The sequence below is a fragment of the Typopeltis vanoorti genome, chromosome 21, assembly GCF_054136105.1.
Source record: "Typopeltis vanoorti isolate ZY-2024b chromosome 21, IOZ_Tvanoo_1.0, whole genome shotgun sequence".
Lineage (NCBI taxonomy): Eukaryota > Metazoa > Arthropoda > Arachnida > Uropygi > Thelyphonidae > Typopeltis > Typopeltis vanoorti.
In genome coordinates this window covers 10594348-10616978 of record NC_143569.1, presented here as the reverse complement: position 1 = coordinate 10616978, position 22631 = coordinate 10594348, and the positions used below count along the sequence as shown (strand labels likewise).

Genomic DNA, 22631 nt, shown 5'->3' with positions numbered 1-22631 from the left:
CTGAGCAAACTTATTAGGCTTTTCCAGATGTCTTTCAGAATCATTCCTTGATTTCTGTTTAGATTTTCTCCAGAGCAGAGTACAACACAGCTTCTTTGAAGTTTCAAAAACCCTCTTCTAATAGGGCATGGAGCTTTTATCCCAATCAGTGGTGTGGTTAGTGATTGAGAAGTGATGGGCTAATTCTGAAGTATCTGTTCTGTTGTTCACATCTCCTACATGTTCTTTTTTTCAAATTTCAAGGCGTCTCGATGTTTGCCCTATGTAATTTAATCCACAGGAACATGGAATGTTGTACACACCTGCGTATTTGAAGAAGGCATATTGGCATATTGTCTTGAATAGAGTGACCAACATTTTCTCCTTCATGAACTCACTTTCATAAGTCAGACCCTAGTAAACAACCGTTACCCAGAAAATATAATTAAAAACATTCTTCATAGAAAACCTCCACAACAGAAACCTTCTGTCATGCAATAGACATCGTCCATTGTCATCCCTTATGCAGGCTCAGTGTCAACAAAAATTGCCAAACTCCTTCAGTCCTTCAATGTCAGAGTTGCTCTTAAACCGGTCAAGACAATATGCCATATTTTAAGATTACCAAAGGACATTAATGCCTTCTTCAAATACGCAGGTGCGCACAACATTCCATGTTCCTGTGGATTAAATTACATAGGACAAACATCGAGAAGGCTGGATATTCGAATAAAAGAACATGTAGGAGATGTGAACAACAACAGAACAGATACTTCAGGATTAGTCCATCACTTCTCAATCACTGACCACACCATCAATTGGGATAAAAGCTTCATGCCCTATATAGAAGAGGCTTTTCAAAACTTCAAAGAAGCTGCCGTTGTACTCTGCTCTGGAGAAAATCTAAACAGAAATCAAGGAATGATTCTGAAAGACATCTGGAAAAGCCTAATAAGTTTGCTCAGCTTACCAGAATTTCATTTCGCTAAAAGCTATATAACGTGTTCAAAAAACAATGACTGATACACCACGTTCTATGCTTATGATGTTATGTGTCAGTTTAATTTATCTCACAGTGTTACTCCATTCTTTTTTACTAGCAAATGTTGAGTTCCATGTACCGTTACACATGTCCTGAAGAAGCCAGACAGAACAGGACCGCTGGTGAAACTTTTAGACAATTATATATATTTTTTCTAAAAATCTTTGGTCAACTAATAAAGCCAATATAAAGTTCCAGTTTAATATTATTATTATTACTGGCCTGGTCAGCTGAGTGGTTAGCGCATCCGCTCTCCAGCCAAAATACTGTGGGTTCGAATCCCACCATGGGCATGGATATTTGTGATTGTATGTGAAAATACTAGTAGTGCTGGTGGGGAGTAGATGATATTGGTGTAGATGATGATTGTAGTTGCAGTTCATTGTAGTTGGAGAATTGGGTGGAGACAGAGTTGTAGAGTAGGTGACCTCCCTCAATGAGTCTTTGGACTCCGTGAAGATGTCATGTAATAATAATAATTATCTGCTCAACCTCCATAGAGTCACAAGACTTATCTTGGAAGTGAACACTAGTCATGCAAAGTCTATCCTACTCTTTAAACTCATCCACTGTTTGTACTTTCACTACCCTCTCAGCAATGCATTCCATGCTCCTACCACTCTTCATGCAAAAATCAAAAATCTTCCTGTTGCAGAGCTAACTGTAACTGGGCAGGTCCACAGGTGGCAGATAGTGGATTACCCCCAGATATGGATGGCAGCTACAAAATAAGCAGGGTAACCTGATGAATAAGCAGTCCCAGACTGACAGAAACATAGCCATCAGGGGGTGATAGAACAGTTTTTGGCAAGGCCTCTCAAACTAAAATGCCAAAGAACCCTAAGATGAAAGTGTGATATGGCACACTATGCCACCATTAAATAAGCATGCCCCTGAGGAGATACCTGAAGATAAATCACAGCGGCTGTCCAAGAGGAAAGGTGCGTGTGCATAGGCATCTGTTCCACATCAGGAATGGCCTCTGTTTCAGGGACTGATGGTAGTCTGCAATGGGCCCCTGGCTACAAAGTAGCAACTTCTGACTAATACTTCACCTTATGGATCTGATTGCCAATGATGGTATCCTGGATACTACAAAAAATGAGCACATAGTCTCAAAGTGGACATAGCAGCTCAAACATCACCTGTGTCAGCAAGGCTCCATAGCTTAGTCAGAGAGCTATGGAACCTTGCTGACACAAATGAGGCAGCAAGGCTCAAACTTAGTCAGAGAGCAATCGCCTTAAAAATGAATGAACACAACCAAACAAGAACATTGGGAATTGCCTGAATATCCCCCAGTTCAATATTGATGGATTCACTAGATCCAAAATCAGAGGTATTAAATAATATTCTTACCAGGCACAAAGTAGACATTGTTGCCCTACAAGAAACTCCCCACAAGAAAATATTACCATTCCAGATTACATTCTTCTCACTGATAAACCCGATGAAAGACATGGCCTGGAGATTCTATGCAAAAGCAAATTTGAAAAGAATCTCCAAATCTCTGGACCATTCTCAAAGTGATTTTTTGTTGGTATCTGCCTGGATACCAACAAAATCTACAATGTATATAAGCCTCCTCTACTTGACTGGTCTAGTCCTGTACTTCTTCATCATCCTGGATCATCCTTAGTGATTTCAACTCACATAGTATGCTATGGTGATACAATAATGATGACAAGACAGGTCTACAATTGACAGACTGGATGTTAGCAAACAACCTCCACCTCCTCTACAACAGCAAGCAACTTGGAACCTTAAAATCTGGAAGATGAAGTTCAAAACATTCTTGTACTAACATTCTTGTTAGTACAACTCCTAACATTCTTGTACAGATATAATAATCTATCTGTTTGTTATTTTGTATTGTCTTGCCTGAAGTGTGCTTGACACAGTTGGACAACTTGCAGATCTCTACTGACTTATACATGTAGACATTTTTGTAGACATTTCATGGGCCCAAACTAGACGAACATAAACCCAAAATCGTTCTCTCCTTGTCAACATTTCCATGACAAAGCCCATTCCAGTCATTAAGGCAGTTATATAACATTGTCACTCTTACACTCACATTCACACCATTCCTCCCTTTATAATTTAGTTTCCCTGACTCTCTATGTTAGGGCTCATACCAGTTATTAGTTTATCTAGACTCCTGATACCGAAAGCTCAGGTGTAGGCCATTTTAGGCCTAAATCCTTGATATGCATGATGATGATGAATAAACTCTGTCCCTTTGTTTCTGATACTCCTAACATTCTTGTACAGACATAATAATCTATCTGTTTGTTATTTTGTATTGTCTTGCCTGAAGTGTGCTTGACACAGTTGGACAACTTGCAGATCTCTACTCTTTTCTAATGACTTACACATGTAGACATTTTTGCAGACATTTCATGGGCCCAAACCAGACGAACATAAACAAAATTGTTCTCTCCTTGTCAACATTTCCATGACAAAGCCCATTCCAGTCATTAAAACAGTTATATAACATTGTCGCTCTTACACTCACATTCACACCATTCCTCCCTTTATAATTTAGTTTCCCTGACTCTCTGTGTTAGGGCTCATACCAGTTATTAGTTTATCTAGACTCCTGATACCAAACGCTCGGGTGTAGGCTGTCACTCTTATACAAATCCATTCTTCCCTCAAACTCTCTCCACACATCCATTCCTTCTACATAGCCTACGCATTGAATCGTTTGCCACCATAGCCCTTCTTAATTAATTTTTATTATAATAGGAGGTAAAATACTGATGATTTTTACTTTCTCACTCTTCACTCTCACCTCTTCCAACAACCCTTTCATGTCGGAAGTTTTTTTTTAATTTTATTATACCCTTTCATGACCTCTTTCATACTGAACTTATTGCCACTTAAATCGCTAGTATTTACTACAACTACAATTTCCTTTACTTTTCTTTTTTGTTTTTGAATTGCTTCCTTTATATTCTTAATTTTCGCTCCAGGAAAACTCGATGTTCTAACTCGCTCATCTATAGCATGTTTCATTATAGAGTCACCATCCCAAATAACTTCTTTCTTTTTACTAACAATGTCACTTACCGTTATACCGATTTTCGTTATTTCTTGACTTGCTTTCATGTTGCTTATTTTCCTGTTTAACTTTCTTTTTCTCCCTCTGTTCATTTAAACACCTCTCGACTTTTTGCAATTCCTGCATCATCTCTGTGTTGATCTGCTTCAACTTCGCTACTTTGGAGGTTAATTCATTTTCATTAACCTCCTCAATAACCTCGTTAGCAGGACTAACCTTCTTGTTCTTGCCTGTGACGCTTTTTTAAGCATTACATTTCTTACTTTTTTTGGTGCCATTTCAAACGTATACTAAATATTGAATATCGTAATAAAATTATATGATAAAATACTAAATACACTAAAATCTACACTGGTATATTGCAAAACAATAATTTTCTAAAGGAAAATAGACAAAAATCACCAATTTCACAAAAGCACCAAATTCGCCAAACAACCACAATGTATCCTCGAACCAGAATATTGCAATGCATTATAGAAGTGTCACTACTCAGACTGGTTTCTCAGACTTTTGTTGAGGATTAAAAATATGAAATATTGAATATGACATAATGAAAAAAAAACCTCACAAAACTGAAAAGAATAAAAATATACCTAATAATAATAATTATTATTATAGTCTAACCAAGTGAAAAATAAACTTTCAAAAATATACCTATTTTGAGAATGATTTGTCAATTACTGGATACTTATTGTATCCAGTATCCAGTAATCAGAAAAAAAGATTTTCTTTAATGTATCTATTACTTCAAAATATTTTTGAAGTTTAGAGAATGATGTAAAAAAAAACTGCTTTTTTTATGTGAGTTCCACCATGAAAGGCTGCAAATCTATCATATATTCAGTAACATGAGTAGACTAAGGGTTAGATAATTCAGTTCTCATGCTCTAGAGACCAAGTATAGTACATTTTCAGTTTGCTCCAAGCCTCCAATAAGCAGGGTTGTGGTCTTACACCAGATGATGAAATTCATTTTCCACCTAAAGACATTCAGAAACATCCAGGGCATGGGGGGGGGGGGGATTTCAATTCACAGTCTGTTATTTGGAGTACAGAGAGGCTATCCACTCTGCCAACCAGGTTGGCAATGTTACAATACAAGATAAGAAAAAAAAAAAAGAAGTAAATTATATTCCCAAGAAATTATATTCTTGTTTAATTCTTTAACTCATATTAAACAACTTAGACAATTCAGCTGAATACTATTTTAGCACACGTGCTGATATCCCATTAGTCCCTATAGCTGAATTCTTATACAATTTATGTAACAGCTATAATACTACATCCTCATACACCTGCGTTTCTTCATCTAGTGAAGAGGTAACAGTGAGCTCAATGTTGCATTCACCAGGTTGATAGCTTTTAACAAAATGAGCACTTATTAACTGAACAACCTCTTCTGCATCTGTAACCCTCATGCCATCTGGATTTAGAAGATTTTATTGATATACTTGCAGCATATCAATAAAATCTTGTGGGTTGTCTTTAGCACACACAGCCAGTATGAGTTTCATACTCAGACTTTGCTTTCCATACAACAGTTGGCTATTCTAGCCTGCTGCTTATAACATTCATAATAGACATCATCCTTATGCACACAGTATTCCTTCCAATCATCTGTTTCTCACGAATCTCTTGCTTAATAAGATTACACATCCATTTGACTCCTACTCTATTTATTCTTTGAACTCTTGGGGACACTGATATTGCATCATTCAAATGTTGTTTAAATGCTTCCCATGCACTGTCAATATTCTTTCCACCTAGCATCTGATCACATTCCACTGAACTCAGTATAATCCTGAATTGGTTATAATTTCCTGCTTTGTATACTTTCAACATCTTCCTGCTTTGTAGTTCAGCGTGTAACCTTTTCTGAATGGAACATTCATAAACTTAGTCACTTCCCAAGTGAGTACCGCATGATCACTGTCACCAACCAGAGCCAGAATAGAAAAGCCTTTAACTGAAACGCCCTCTGACACTATAATCAAATCTAACACTTTTTGCCCTCAAGTTCCTTCTGCCGCATGCTGCTTGAGGAAGTTGTCCCGCAACAGCTCAATAAATGCATTTTCATTCTTCTTATGAAATTCTATTGCTACCCAATCAATATTTAGATAATTAAAGTCTCCCATTATGATTACTCTTTTTGCACTCATCTTTTCTATTTTGTGATGCATTTCTTCATCACTAGCAACCATTCCACCAGGTCTGTAACAACACCCCACTATGTAATTGATCTTGTTAGATTCCACCTCACATCAATGGCTTCAAAATCACTGCACACATGAAATATTGTTAGTAGTAGTACTATCGCAGGTCTCAACTCTAACTGTATTCGAGTCATCCGATATCATTAACAGCACCCCTCCTCCTCTCCTATCCTCTCTATCCTTCCTAAAAATACAGTACCCTTGACACTCAATACCAGTTAGTATGTCTGATTCTGATAGCCAGGTCTCACTAATACCTACAATCTGAGGTCGCAACGTATTGACTAAGGCAACAAACTCTGTTAAAGGCAACAAACTCGGTTTCAGGGCCACGCCCCCTCTGGGAGACACTGTAACCCCCTAGAGAGCGCATCCCCTGGTTGGCGGACAGGGGAGCCCACCATGTGTGGGTGTGGGTGTATGTGCATGTGTGTGTATGGTGGGGTGGTCCGAATATACTGAATAAGGACTTGAGGACCAACAGGGCCAATCATCTTGATTGTAAGGGAAGTGGCACTCCCATGGACCCCTAGCTGGATCTATCCCTCTTCTTCTTCTACTTTGAGGAAGATCCACTTACTTTAATCTTTCCTATAACGCCTTAACAGCTAACTCTTCTTATTTTATGGGGGTCTTTTCATTTCTGGCCTTACAACTATGCCCTCTCTATAATCCTTACTATAATTCTTCTATAATCTACTCTTCCCTGCCCCCTTCAATATACCCTATTCCTCCTATGGGTTTAAATTCGGAAGAAGGCTAGTTCAGAAGCCTTAAGATAGCAGCCCTACCACTGAATATTCCATCGTCAGGCTAGTCCCCTGACACGGAGAACATAATTCTACTTGTAAACTTGGAGAAAAATTCTTGTTTAGCCAGGCTGGCCGAGTGGTTAGCGTGTCCGCTCTCCAGTCAAGGGGCTGCGGGTTCGAATCCCACCTTGGGCATGGATGTTTGTGATTGTGTGTGGAAATACCAGTGGTGGTGGTGGTCGGCAGTAGATGGAGTTGGTGTAGTTGCGGTCAGTTGGTGGATTGTGAGTGGTGGAAGCAGAGCTGTAGAGTAGATGCCCTCCCTCGATGAGTCTTTGGACTCCCTGGAGGTGACAAATAATAATAATAATAATAATAATAATAATAATAATAAAAACAACTCCTGACTTTTGTTTTATCATCACTGATATGGATGGAACTCCTCTCACCTCAACCTATCAAGTAATGCCTCATTTTTGAAAGATTCACTAAAATTCTCATAGCATCTGGCAAGAAACACATTCCAAGAAGATTCAGAAAAATCTAGACATCATGATGGTCAACTGAAAGTGAAAGTTTCTTTTGACAGATAATACACAATAAAATTTGAACAGATTATGAACAATAGAACATTCTGCCCTCTTAAGGTCCTTGGATGATGGTTGAAGAGCTCACTGGCATGAAGAATGAACAATCTCAACTTTACCAGATCAAGTCACAAGGCTTGGTCACTGCTCTGTTGAATGAAAGGTACTAACACTCCAAACAGGACTAAAATAAAAGCAAACCCTAACAGGCAAAATTCTTAGCCAAAAATTTTCTTATCATGTTCTACATCTACAGCAAGCTCCAATCCAGTAACTATAGAAGAACTTGATGCAGGACTCAAACGAACTAAAAAAAGTAAAGCTCCTGTCATTGATGGCATTCTTCTAGACTTTCTTACTCACCTTGGCCCAAGAGCAAAATCCTGGCTATCTAATTTCTTCTCCACAATAATAAACAAGTGGCTCCCAAAACTTTGGCATGAATCCAAGATAATAGTCCTGCCAAAAGATAATAAGCCAATGGATGACCCTAATAACTACTGCCCTATAGCATTACTCTGCACTCCTTACAAACCTAGATAGAATAATCCTTTTGAAAGGATTATCCTCTCTAGAATTTCTCCTGAAATAGAAGCCATCTTACCCAGTGAACAGACTAGCTTTAGGCTTGGCAGGAGCTGCTGTAATCTGGTCCTAGCTCTCACAAATATAGAAGTTGGATACCAAAAGGATTTAAAAACATACTGCTTTCATAGACTTAACATCAGCTTATGACACCATATGGAAGAAAGGTTAACTGTATAAATCAGCTAAAATAATCAACTGCCAAAAAACACTAAAATTTAAACTAGAACAAATGCTCTCCAATAGGAAAATAAATGTTCATCTGAATTCACAACAAAAAGCAGAACATTTGTCTTATGGAATGGATTGCCACAAGGATCTGTCCTCGCCCCAGCTTATTCAACCTGTACACAAGCGATATCCCTCTAACAGCTAGTCAAAAGTTTATCTATGCTAACGACATAGATATCACCACCCAAGACAGCACTTTTCAAGGCCTTGACAAAACACTGAGCAAAGATCCGAATTCACTACAAAATTACTTTGCAGTGCAGGGGACTATCTCCTAATCCCAGCAAAACTGCTGTTTTTGCTTTCCACCTAAATAACCATGAGGCACATAGAAAACCAAAAATAACCTTCTGCAACAGTACTCTAATCCATGAAAGTAACCTTATTATCTTGGTGTCACACTTAACTGTAGTTACTGGTTAAGTCATACTTAACCTAACTTACCGAAAACATTTGGAAAAAACTAAATTAAAGATGCCTACCAGGAACAACATCATAAACAAGCTGGCAGGCACAACTTGAGGCTGTAATGCCTACCTCTTAGAACAACAGCCCTGGCTGTAGTCTTTCCTGTTGTATTGTTCACCAGTTTGGAGCCAAAGTCACCACACAATGGATTGGTATCTCTGGTACCTTACAATCTACTCCTCTCCAATGGTTACTTGTTCTTTCCCACATCACTTCTCCATGCTAGAAGAGAAGAAGCTATCATCAAAGAAATATAGAAAATCAGAAATAACATGTATCTTCCTATTCATCAAGATATCTCTTCGCTTCCATCATGCCACCTTGTCTCCAGATCTCCCATATGGCTTGTGAAATTACCAGATGATGGATCTGCAGGACTGGTGGAGAAGACACTGGAATGAATGATAATCAGGTACCTGATCACAGATTCAACCATGGAACTGCTAGGATTTAATCTACCTCAATACCTCTGGGGCCTGCTGCACAGATTTAGGACTGGACAAGACCGCTGTGCCCACTTACTACATCTGAGGGGAATTTCACAGTCAACCTTTTGCATGTGTGATGCTATGCAAACTATGCATCATATTACTGATGACTGCCTCATCAGTGATATGATGAGGCAGTCATCAGACTCCTTTCCTGGAAGCCTCAGGAATTTGTATTTACTAAAAAGATGTCTGGAGATGTCTGCATGATACAAACAATACATGTATATAGCTGAATGTAAGATTTACTGGTACATGGATAATACATAACAATTTATAAGACAATAAATGGTAGAAGTAGAAAAGTAACTAGTTGTTCTTGTTTCTACTTGTTCTGAGGCATGACTAGTTTCATCTCAATTTCACAAGAATTAATTGAAAAACAGCATGGTGAGAGTAGATATGGAATTATGCAGGATTCTGATGATGTATATTATGTGTGTGGATATGAATTCATATTTGTGGTTGTCGGTGTGCTCTTGATTCTTTACCTTACTTACTTAGCTGGCTATAACTAAGAAACATTCAGATAAATGAATGCTAGGATTTAGATGCAAGTGTATATGATCTAATAATACTTCCAATGATACACAGATTTTCCTTTCTGTTTTGTCATAATACCAGCAGATTTCAGATTCATTTCACAGAACTTGGTGTCTCTCTGTCAAGGCATATTGTGCATCAGCTGAAGAGAAAGCACATGTGAAGCTAGAGGTTTAGAGATATTCTATATCTCTAACATGTTCCACGATGAAACAGATTTCTCAGTCTGTCCATAATGTGTTCTGCATTCATACCACTGGTAAAAACTTGGATATTTCATATGGCTGTCTGGGTTTAACAGACTGAAGTTGTGATCTCATTCTGATGAAAGAACTAAATGCTGTTCTAATTTTCTATTCTTTAAGGATTTTAGCCAGTTTTATGGAAAGAGATCTTATATAGAGAAGAGTAATAAAACCTTTGACTGCTACATCACTTGAAGTGACTTGGTTGATAAAGAGTCTTGAAATAATGCATTCAATGTAGCTACTTTGTAAAATGGTGTTTTTTTTTTTTTTTTTTAGAAATTTAAGTATTTTGGCTAGCTGTTCTTCATCAGCAGAGACAATAGGCTCTTGCTCCCACTGTTGAAATGATGCCCAGTTTTTGAGGTATTTCAACATTATGGACCTCACAAACATTAGGAGCAAGAGTCTATGTCTCATCACTTTCTCATTCTAAAAAAAAAAAGTAGGTGACCAAATCTGTGAACAGTAGTCAAGATGTGGCCATATCTGAGCCTTACTGTCTGACCACAGATGTGAGACCCCTCGACACTTCTGTGCATGACACAAGAAGGTGAATCCATTCTGATAATACTATTACTACTATTACATAATACCTCCAGGGAGTCCAAGGACTCATCGAGGGAGGGTATCTACTTTACAACTCTCCATCATTTACACCAACGGCATCTACTGCTGACCACCACTACTAGTATTTTGACAGATAATCACAAACATCCATGCCCACAGCAGGATTTGAACCCAAAGCCTTTTGGCTGGAAAGCAGATACGCTAACCACTCGGCCAATCAGGGTAAAGCTGAAGAGTGTTTCTTATTATACTTTGGAAAATTACCTTATCTTTTATGAAAATTCTAGTTTTTAAAGTGGTAACTATTTTATTTTATTTGTACAACAGTTGGAAAATTTTATGTATAAAGTACGTGATTTCGCGTGTTGGTGATGAACTCATATATCACCTTGTTCCTTTCTCCCCTTCAACATGAATTACGCTTCCTGTCACTGTGCCAGCAAGGGTTCTCACATGTGTGGTCAGACAGTACAAAGAGGTATAATGATTTCCTTGTTCTCTCTCTCTCTCTGTGAGCGTTTACTGTTTTTCACGCTTTTGTAGCCCTCCTTCCTGTCCACCATCAGCCCCCCCCCCCTCCCCCATATCCACAACCTCATCAATCTCTTGCAGTCCAGTTCCATTGATCTTTAAATCCCAGAGTGCATAACCTTATATTTTGCCATATTATACCTGCAAATTATTACCTTTTGTCAATACTGTCATTCTATTTAAATCATCCTACTGGATCTCTATATCACCTTTATTAACTATTGACTTCCTAAGTTTTTCCAATAACACACAGTTGAATGTTCTTTCTCATATTATTTCTATATAATAAAAGCACACATTAAACAGCAATGATCCAAATGCAGATGGCTCTATGGTGCAATATTAGAAATATTGCAAAATATTTTTCAGGAATATATAAAGAATAGCTAAAATGATTCTTATTATTAACAAAATATTCATATTATTATTATTATTACCACCCCAAGACCTCATGGAGTCAAAGACTCATCTGGGAGGTCCTTTTATCACACACACACAGCTTATCATACCATGTTTTAAACATTCAAACTCTTTGCAGACACCACATTCTCAGGCAAGGCATTCCAATCATTCACAACTCTGCACGAAAAAAACCTGCCTCTCACTCCCCTACTCACACCCTCTTTATACAGTTTCCAGGGATGACCTCTGGTTCTCCCCTGATCTCCCACTATTCTCTGTAAAGCTTCTCCAGCATTGATCCTATAACAACCCCTTACCACCTTGTAGGTTTCTATCATATCTCTCCTCTTCCTCCTGTCCACCAATTATTAACAAAATACAAAATAATGTATTTTGAAGACTTCTGCTACAAGTTTGAAATTTCTAACTGATAAAATTATTTTTACTATTCAAATCAGAAAACATGAAACATCAAAAAATTAGCTACTGATCTGTTTCTGCATTAAATATCCTATAAGCTCACCTTCTGCAAGTACCTCCATTTTGACATGGGCTTTGTAGACACATGCCTTGTTCACATTCTGTTATTGCTGCTCCATCTATTGCATCATCAATTATCTGTCTTTCTTCTGTGTTAATCTGTATATAAATGAAAGAGTTATCTGTATTAATCTGTATATAATTTCATTAAAAAGAAATTACAGTTACAAAGATTACTATTATTATTCTTATTAACATCAGACCTTTAAGGCACAGTTTGATGAGCTTTGCATGACAATATATACCTCCTGCAATGAGTCTGACTCCTTGGAGTCAGACTCACTCAGGAAATAGATTCCACTCTCCAAGAAAAGAACTTGTTCTGCACTCCTTTGCTCACACTGTGCTTCTACAATTTCAAGGGATGGCCTCTTGTTTCCCTTACCCCCCCCCCTTCACATTTTACCAAAAATTTCTTCCATGTTAACCTGGTAACAACACTTGACCTATTTATATGTCTCAATCATATCTTCTCTCCCCACCTCCTCCTATACATGAGACTTTGCAAATTACATTTCCTCAATCTCTCTTTATCACCACATTTCAAAGACAAGTAACTATCCTTGCAAATATTCTCTGGACTCTTTCTAATATACCCTTGTCAGTATGAAAACAACATTACCAAATATGTGCCCAATAATCCATATGAGATCTGAAAAAGGCAGTATACAGTGGAACCATAACACCTTTATTACAGCATGCCAAGGTCCTCTGCATCATTGCCATTATCTGATGTGATGACTTCACAACTTGTGCAATATGGCCCCTGAACCTCAGCTGTTTCTTCACCACCACTCCTAGATCCCTCATCTCCTTCCAAGTGTATACTTTGCATCCCATCATTGTTTACCAAATTTCAGAACATTACACTTTGCAATAGTGAACACAGTTCCACTTACCTGCCCATTCATACAATCGATCCAAGTCTTCCTGTAAAGTCATATCTGCTTGAATCCTCACTGTTCTCCCCAATTTTGCAGCACCAGCAAAACCTGCCCCAAATTCATCATCCATATACTAGTCGAACAACAATGGCTCTAATACAAACTCCTGAGGCACACCACTAGTGATCGTCCTCTTTTGGGATACTGTATTCCCATATACAACTTTCTGATATCTATCTGATAGCCAGTCACTGATCTGACTTACTAGCCTGCTATCAAATCCCATCCATTTCAATTTATTTCACAGCTCACTGTGTGTGTGGCAGTCTATTAAAATGTTTTGCAAATCTAAGCACACCACTGTATCTGCATTTCCCTTGACCAATACATTTGTCACCATGTTATAGTACAGAAGGAAGTTGGTAAAACATGATCTCATTTTAACAAATCCATGCTGATAACCACAGAGAATATTGATGTTATCAACTCATTTCTATATCCTGGTTATCAGTAATCTCTAAAATACCTTAACCACAACTCCAAATATAGAGGTTAGCCTCTATTTGTAGCCACAGCCTTATCACTACTTTTATGCAGTAGAACAATTTTACCTTCCTTCCACTCCCTTGGGACCAGTGCTGTTGTCTCTTATTTATTTGTATGGGGTTTGCCCCTATCCCTTAAGATGGATTGTTGAAAGTTTATTTTTCACTTGGTTAGACTATAATAAATTTAGTTTAATCCTTTATCTAAGTGTGAGCAAACAAAGTTTGCACCTGAAAGTATCTTCAGGACTGGGGTAAAGTGGTACAACACCGGGCAACTCGTTGAAGGTAGAGCAACTCGTTGCTCCACCTTTGCAACGAGTTGCCCGGTGTTGTACCACCTATCTTCAGCGTACCACCTATATATCAACGAGTTGCTCCACCTTTGCAACGAGTTGCCCAGTGTTGTACCACCTTACCCCAGTCCTGAAAATACTTTCAGGTGCAAACTTTGTATGCTCACACTTGGATAAAGGATTAAACTAAATTTATTATAAGATGGTTGAGCCTTCCTAATGAGGGATTAAGTATGTAATTTACGAATGTAGATTCGTGTGTGTTCAGAATAAGAACACCTACTCCAGCTCTGTTAATTCTGTTAAAGTTTTTATATCTATATCTGCAGAAGCATGTTTCTTGGAGAAACAAAAACCTGACATTATGGCATAGCATAAGTTTCCATATAGCTACTTGCTCAACTTGTTTGTGGAATCCTCATGCATTTAATGAGGCAAAGCAGAAATGGGAATGCTATGATTAATGAAGTGTCACTGGTAAGTCTTCAACTTCTAGATTTTGAATGATCCTGATGAGGCCTTCAATCTACAAGGAGCAATTGTACACTATTTTCTGGCTTTTTACAGTTGCTTTCCATTATTTCAATTTCACGCCTATCGTTCTTGATTTGGAAGAAAGCTATTTTCTTTTCAATTAGATGATAATTGTACTGAGAAAACTTTAAATCAGTAAACTTTATTATTTTTTCTTTAATTATATCTCTTGATTTCCCTTCATTAGAATGGTTCTTCATAGTCCATAAACTCTTCTGAGCGTGAGGGTCTTCATTTGATGATCTACAACATTCTTCATCTTTACATTTATTATTTCTTCTTCTTTTAGATTTAGTTCATTTTTTTTAAACATTTAATTTCACTATTTATCCTCAATTTTTTTTTATTAATTCATCTGTTATTTTTGATGATCTTGTCTGCATATTAAATTCTTTCAAATGTCTAACTTGCTTTTGTGTTTCTTCTCTCCAGTTTCTCCTTGTACAACAGTTTCATGTGTTTGCATTTCATCTTGTATCTGTTCAGTTGTTATATTAGGTTCATTATTGGTATTTTCAACTGATGTTGTTCCATCCATATTTGACTGCGAAAGTGGCTCCTGCAGTTATGGAATTTTTGTATTAATTTCTGGCTGATCTGGTTGCACACTTTTTGTGATTTTGTGATTAAAGTATAATTTGTTTAAAAATGCCATCTTTACTAGATTGAATCTGAAGATCTCAGAACTCTTCTTTATGCCTCTCCCTGATATATATGCTGGCATAATTGGCTCTATCAGTGCTCCCACTCTTTCAGCAAAAGTTCTGAAAATACATGTGTTAATGTGGTGTTCAGAACTTTTGCATTTCTGACGGTTTGAGATACTGATTAGCGATATGTCCGATCTCCATGTTAGTTGAAACATTTGGCTTTGGAGCAGTTGCTATCCAAATGATCATATGAACCACAACACAGTCACTGCCTCTGTACTTCAGGATAGTTTACCATAATTCAGTTTGCACCGATGTTAAGAATTTGATATAGGTGAAGGTGCCCTCATCAGAAAACCATTTGGATCTTCACCTGATATACCCTTATGCATGTTACTGACTTTAGCCCATTTCGAGAATGTCTGTATAAGAATTTCATTACTGTTCTCTATATATTCAAAATGTAAGGTTTTAAAATTTGGAAAACAAAGAAGGGATGCAGAATTTATGCTCAGTGAAAATATATTGTTGGAAGTAGAGGAAATAAGAGATCTGGGGGTGATAGTGGATAAGGATCTAAAATTTAGGGGACACATCACCAAAATTAAAGACAACACAAAGACTTCTGGGAATGATGCGGAGGACACTGATGTGTAGAAGTAGGGAGATTCTTGTTCCGTTGTATAAGGCTTTGATTAGGCCACACATGGACTATTGTGCCCAGATTTGGTCACCGGGTTTTCAGAAGGATGAAGAGATGTTGGAAAGGGTCCAAAGGCAACTGACTAAGGTAGTTTCTGACCTCTGGAATGTTGAGTATGAGGAAAGATTGAGAAGATGTAATTTGCAGAGTCTGATGGAAAGAAGGAAGAGGGGAGATATGATAGAGACCTACAAGTTGGTAAGGGGTTGTTATAAGATTAATTGTGGAGAAGTTCTACAGAGAATAGTGGAAGATCAGGGGAGAACCAGAGGTCATCCCTGGAAACTGTATAAAGAGGGTGTGAGTAGGGGAGTGAGAGGCAGGTTTTTTTCATGCAGAGTTGTGAATGATTGGAATGCCTTGCCTGAGAGTGTGGTGTCTGCAAGGAGTTCGAGTGTGTTTAAGACACATATAATGAGATGTGTGTGTGATAAAAGGACCTCCCAGATGAGTCTTTGACTCCATGAGGTCTTGGGTAATAATAATAATAATATTCCATTGGAAATCTTTCAAATTCTTACTGCTTTAACCTGCCTTCCCACCATTACAGAAATTACTGTGCTATCTTTGAATATAAAATGCTGTAATAGTTTATCTCTTGTTTCCACATCTTTAACTAAAATGAAATATTTTCCTCTGCTATATGGCATGAACGAATAAATATTACTAGCCCCCAACTATCTCTTTTAAAACCTTAGTCACTTGTCTTGCTTCTTCACATCCTGGAATTTCAAATCCTAGAGTTCACACCCTTGGAGGAATTGGTATCATTATCTCTGGTGGGGAGAAAGACTAAAACCTCTGCATTTGATTGTAAGAGAAAAAACCTTTCAGTCGTAAGACTGAAAAATTAAATACTCTCATGATATAGAAACAATTCTACACCACCAGCAAATTTGAGCTACTATAAAATGGTAGCCGTGATATAGCCAAAAGTAATCCCATAATGCAGATATTAACTGTGCCACCAGCAATCTTAATATTTATTTAAAAAAAAGCCAGTGCAAGTGGGGGCAAAACCACCACTAGCACCAGCAAAATAAAATTAAAGTGAAAAACAAAACCCAAGTACTTATCTTGCCAAGATCTGAGATGTCATCAGTGGAAGCCAGTTATTATATTATAAATTAAAGATGACAAGAAATTATATTCTTGGTTTCATCCTTCATCCAAGTTTAAGCAAACAAAGTTTGCATGTGAAGTGACTTCACAACTGGGCTGCTTGTTATATAGAGGATAATGACTTCACACCAATTACCTTAGTATCCCATAATGCAAAGCACTCATCCTTACAGACATGCTATGCATTATGGGAAGGCCTTCCTTGGCTCCCACCGATGAGACCTCAATAAAGGTCAAAACTGATCTGGGTAGTGACCCTTCTCATAATGCATAGTATTATACATGTCTGTAAGGATATGTACACTGCATTATGGAATACTAAGGCAATTGATGTGAAGTCATTATCCTTATATGCATGTAGCCCAGTCATAAAGTTACTTCACTTGCAACTTTGTTTGCTTACACTTGGATAAAGGATGAAACCAAGAATATAATTTCTTTGCACCTTTAATTTATAGCATAACCAAGTGAGAGAAAAAAAAACTTTCAACAATTACATATTTAGTCCTGCTGGCCTCTAGCTCACATCAATTTGCTTCAAATGAAATGAACTCTTCTTCTTTTACTACCCCCCCCACACACACATATCCTGTTCCTTCTGTCCTCTCTGAAGTCATCTTTGCATTCTATTCCTATGACCATATCATCCTCAGTTAACCAAGTCTAATTAATACCTATATCTTTTGGCCAAGTTGTGCTAACTAATGTCAAAATCTCCTTGTCCTTATTTCAAATACTTCTGTATTAGTATTCATAAACTTCAAAAACTCCCTTCATCGCACAATGTCCCTTACATCTTGTGTTACTTAGTTCACTATAGTTAAATACCAAGGTGCTACATTTCATATCATGTGATCAATCTCCCACTTATTAACCTTCAGGTTTCCTGGACCCATGCTCACCTGCATCCCTCTAATTGTTCTGGTTTTCCTGACTCTGCACTTCCGAAGTCTCAATGAACAACACTTTCTCAAGACTCCTGACACGAGATCCATTCAGATGCAAGCCATCCGGCTTATATAAATCCTTCCTTCCTTCCATCAAACTCAATCTGCAAGTCCACAAACTTCACACCCTTCCTTCTGCACAATCTGCATATTGGCTCATTCGCAATCCTAGCTTTCCATCTCGGCTTGCTTCTATCACACCATGACAATAGACTCACAATTTTTACTTTTTCAGTCTTCTTTTTTTGCATGCTCTAGAAATTCTTTCATGTCTTCTCACATACCATGCTTGTCAACCAACCACTAAATCATTTGTGATTTAGTAGGTGTGAAATGGATGAATGAAGATGTGAGTCATGCAGTTTGAAAGAAGACAGCATTATGGTAGCAGCTTAAGATGAGTGGTAATAATCAGTTGCATGAGGAGTACAAACAGTAGGTAAGAAAGGAGACTTGCTTGGTAAGGGAAGGAAAAGTGCAATATGTGGAGTGGTCAGCGAGTTTTTTCAAATACGTGGCCAGTAGAAGAAAGAATGATTATGGAGGGATAATACTGATTAATGAATATGGTAGAATGATAATCACCAAGGAGGATACATGAAGAATTGAGTAAATGATTTCAATAAGGATGTGATGACAGATTATGCATATTGATGGAAATTCCATGGAGTTAACCACAGCTTTGATATATCTTTTTAACATGAGCATTAGACTGGGCAATGTTCCATAGAAGTGGAAAAAGAGGGAAAAATTTTTTCCATTTCATAAGACAGGTGACTGGGCAAAGGTTTTGAATTATAGGCCAATCTGTTTATTTGGATCTTATTTTGGATTTTATTTGGTTGTAGTTAAAGTGTTAAAGAGGTTACTGAAGACAAGATTCAGAATTGGATTGATAACTGCAGCATTCTCATAATTGCAGCATAGGTTTGCTAAAGGAAGATCATGTTTTAACAATCTACTTACTTATCATAACAAGGTAAAATGCACTGGACAAGAGAGATGCATGCTGAGTGGTATATTTAGATTTTGTAAAGGCCTTTGATACATTACCACATGACAAGCTGATAATTAAACTGGAAAAGATGAGGTTGAATAGTAGATTACTGTACTTGATTGCAGATTGGCTATATGATAAGTATCAGCAACAACAGATTATAATTTCTGATACTTATCAGCGATATCTGATAAGTAGCAATAATACCAAAACATACCCTTGTTGCAACATCAGCAGTACTAAAACAGACTTTTGAAGCACACCCTTGGTTTGCCTCAAGGCACATTACTGTTTAACTTGTATGTTAATGATATTGGGAAAGATCTGAAGGGTGATATACAGTTCTTTTCATATGATGCAAAGTTGGGAAAAACTATAAGGAGTAGAACAGATTGCAACTTTGCAAGAGGACTTGAAATGATTGGGTGAATGGGCAAATGAGAGTAACTGCCTGTTCAATGATGCAAAATGTAAAGTTTTAAAATTTGGAAGCAAAGATGGGATGCGAGGGAGGCTGGTGAACAGGGGGCCTAAAATTTTGGAAACATTTCACTAAAGCTGTGAGGGCAGCACAGCAGATTATGGTACTGATGCACAGAATATTGATGTGTAGAAGGGTGGTATGTTCCATTGTATAAGCCTTTGATATGGATTATTGTGCACAATAATCCATATCAAAGTATATGATAACCCAGTTTTCAAAAGGATGAAGAGATGGTGGAAGGGTCCAGAGAAGATTGAGTAAGGTGGTTTCTGGTCTTTGGAATGTTGGGCATAAAGACAGGTTGAAATAATACAAATTGTACAGTCTAGCAGATAGGAGAAGGGGGGGGGGGAACATGACTGAGACATATAAGTTGGTAAGGTATTATTATCAGATTAATGTAGATGAGATTTTTCATAGAATGGGTAGAAAAAGGGGTAAAATTAGATAATTAGTAAATAAGTTAATAAATAAATAAGTAAATAAGTTGGTAAGGCATTATTATCAGATTAATGTAGATGAGATTTTTCATAGAATGGGTAGAGAAAGGGGTAAAATTAGATTATTATTATTATTATTATTATTCAGGCCTCCATAGAGTCAAAAGACTCATTGTGGGAGGTCCTTCCTAAGAATAGTCTGTCAAGATTCATCGAGGGGAGGTCCCCCCCTTAAGAAACACAAAGTCTATCATACCACTCCTTAAACTCATTGACCATTCTCGCTCTCACCACTCCATCAGGCAATGCATTCCACGGTTCAACCACCCTCCATGCAAAGAAACCACTCTTCACTCTCTTGCTCACAGTTTCCTTTCGTAACTTCCAGGGATGGCCTCTTGTCATCACTCCTTCCCACTGTTCAACCAAGTGAAAGAACTTCCCAGTGTCAACCCTGTAACCACCTCTCAACAGTTTAAAAGTCTCAATCATATCACCTCTCCTTCTTCTATCCACCAAACTCTGCAGTCCACATTCCCTCAGCCGATCCTCATAACTATCCTTGTACAGTCCTGAAACCATCTTTGTCATCCGTCTTTGTATCCTTTCCACAGTTAATTTATCCCCTTCAAATCCTGGGGACCAAATCTGAGAACAATAGTCTAAGTGTGGTCTGATCAGAGACTTATATACAATGGAATGATAACCCTTTTATCTCTGCAAGTCAGTGTCCTTCTCATAATTGCAGCAATCCTTTATGTTACTTTCACCACCTTTGCAATATGTCCCCTAAATTTCAGGTTTCTATCAATCATCAACCCCAGATCTCTTGTCTCCCCTACTTCCTCCAGTATAACTCCTCCCATAGAGAATGCAGCATCCCATCGATGTTTCCCAAACCTCAAGACCTTACATTTTGCTGCATTAAACTGACACCCCCATTCATGTGCCCATTTATCTAGCTTATTTAAATCCTCTTGCAGGGCTACCACATCTGCACTATTACTAATAATCCTTCCCAGCTTCGCATCATCCGCAAACAACTGAATATCCCCTTGCAATCCACTGGCAATGTCATTGATATAAAGGTTAAACAATATAGGTCCTAGTACTGAGCCCTGTGGGACCCCACGTGTAACCCTCTGCCTCCTTGAAACTGCTCCACCATACACAACTCTCTGATACCTATCAGACAGCCAATCCTGAATCCAGTTGACCAATCTGACATCCAGACCCATGTGATGCAACTTGAATATCAGCTTATCATGTGGTACCCTGTCAAATGCCTTCGCTAAGTCTAAGAAAATTGCAGTATACGCCTTTCCCTCATCTAATGTTCTTGTAACTTTATTATAAAAGGCTAGCATTTTAGCATATTGCTAAAACTAGATAATTAGTAAAATTAGAATTAGATAAAACAAGGGGGTCATTCTTGGAAGTTGTATAAGGAAGATGTGTGAACAGAGGATGAGGAGCAGGTTTTTTGAATGGAGAGTGGTTGGAGATTGGGATGCATGGTATAAGAGTGTGGAGACAGTGAATGTATTTAAGGCGTGGTATGATGAGCTGAATTTGTGTGTGTATACAAGTGGAGACCTCCCTCGATGAGTCTTTTGGCTCTATGGAGAGCTAATGATGATGATGATGATGATAATAATAATTATGAAGGAACATAAGAATTAGATAAAGAACTATGAATCAGAAACATACTATCATTTCCATAGATACTTTACTAAAGAAAAGCTAAAGTACAACATCAAAACAAGTGACTTATAGAATGATCATATAAGGAAAGTGTTGAAGCATTACTACATTGTTCTAAGCAAAACAAATCTGATGAACTATGCTTATCCCATTTTGTGAATTAATTTTGATTAAATATTCATATTTTCATTTTGCAATGCTTTATATTTTAAATAAAAATTATTTGTCCTACAGAAGAAGAACACAAAACTATATTTTATAATATTAACTACCTGAAAATCTCTCATACATCCTTGAAATGGCAATAACTTGTTAACAATAGGTTCTACTGGAATAAAGCTCTGAGGTATTCCTCCCAAATACAATGTTTTAAACTCAAATGCAGGGCTAGTTATATACTGTTGTCCACTCATAAGTGCTGAGCCATTCACTTGTAATCCAGCATTACAAGAAGAATTTTCTGAAGTAGGAGGAAGCCATGTGAGTCTGAAAAAAAATCAGCAAAAATTAAAAAAATGCTGTAAGGAATAAAGATAATGATATTAATGCAAACATACAAACAGAGACCATTTTAATGAACTACTGGAATATCAAAAAAAAAATGTGAATAATATCCACAGAATGCATTTGAAATGGCAAAGAGCCAAAAAAGCATCAATTAAAGCATGAATGCTAGTTTCAGGCCAGAAAGATGGGAGGAGAACTTGACATGTTAATGGAATCTAACATACCCATTCAGCTGTTCAAGGAACATTCAGTAATACTAATACAAACATTATAAGTTTGTTAATGCTATTTTCAGGTTCAGATGTAGTTTCATATTCATTCAATAATGCTGGTGCATTCACCAACATATTTGGCAAAGCATTCACTTAACCAAAACTCAACAAGAGAAAGGTCACAGTATTTGCAAATTTAGAGGTAACCTCTCATTTGCCAACTTGTCGCTACCACATGAAAAAATCTCCTCTGCATTAACCTGATATATCTGTCTGAGAAATTCTTTCTACATATCAAACTCTGCAATTTGTATTCCTTCAGTCTATGCTCACAGCCAGTGTATTTGGCAATACTGCACT

General features: G+C 37.5%; 1 protein-coding gene across 1 annotated transcript in view; it reads right to left on the bottom strand.

The window, feature by feature from the left end:
* Positions 1-22406, bottom strand: part of LOC150094616 (protein eyes shut-like) — a 198797-nt gene extending 176391 nt beyond the window's left edge. The window contains exons 1-4 of the mRNA XM_090411605.1: positions 22327-22406; positions 21825-22038; positions 12230-12345; positions 8711-8768 (exon numbers count right to left, since the gene is read on the bottom strand). Of these exons, the coding sequence (XP_090267731.1) occupies positions 8711-8768; positions 12230-12345; positions 21825-22038; positions 22327-22406 (468 nt within the window). The remainder of the gene's footprint in view (positions 1-8710; positions 8769-12229; positions 12346-21824; positions 22039-22326) is intronic.
* Positions 22407-22631: the final 225 nt, after the last annotated feature.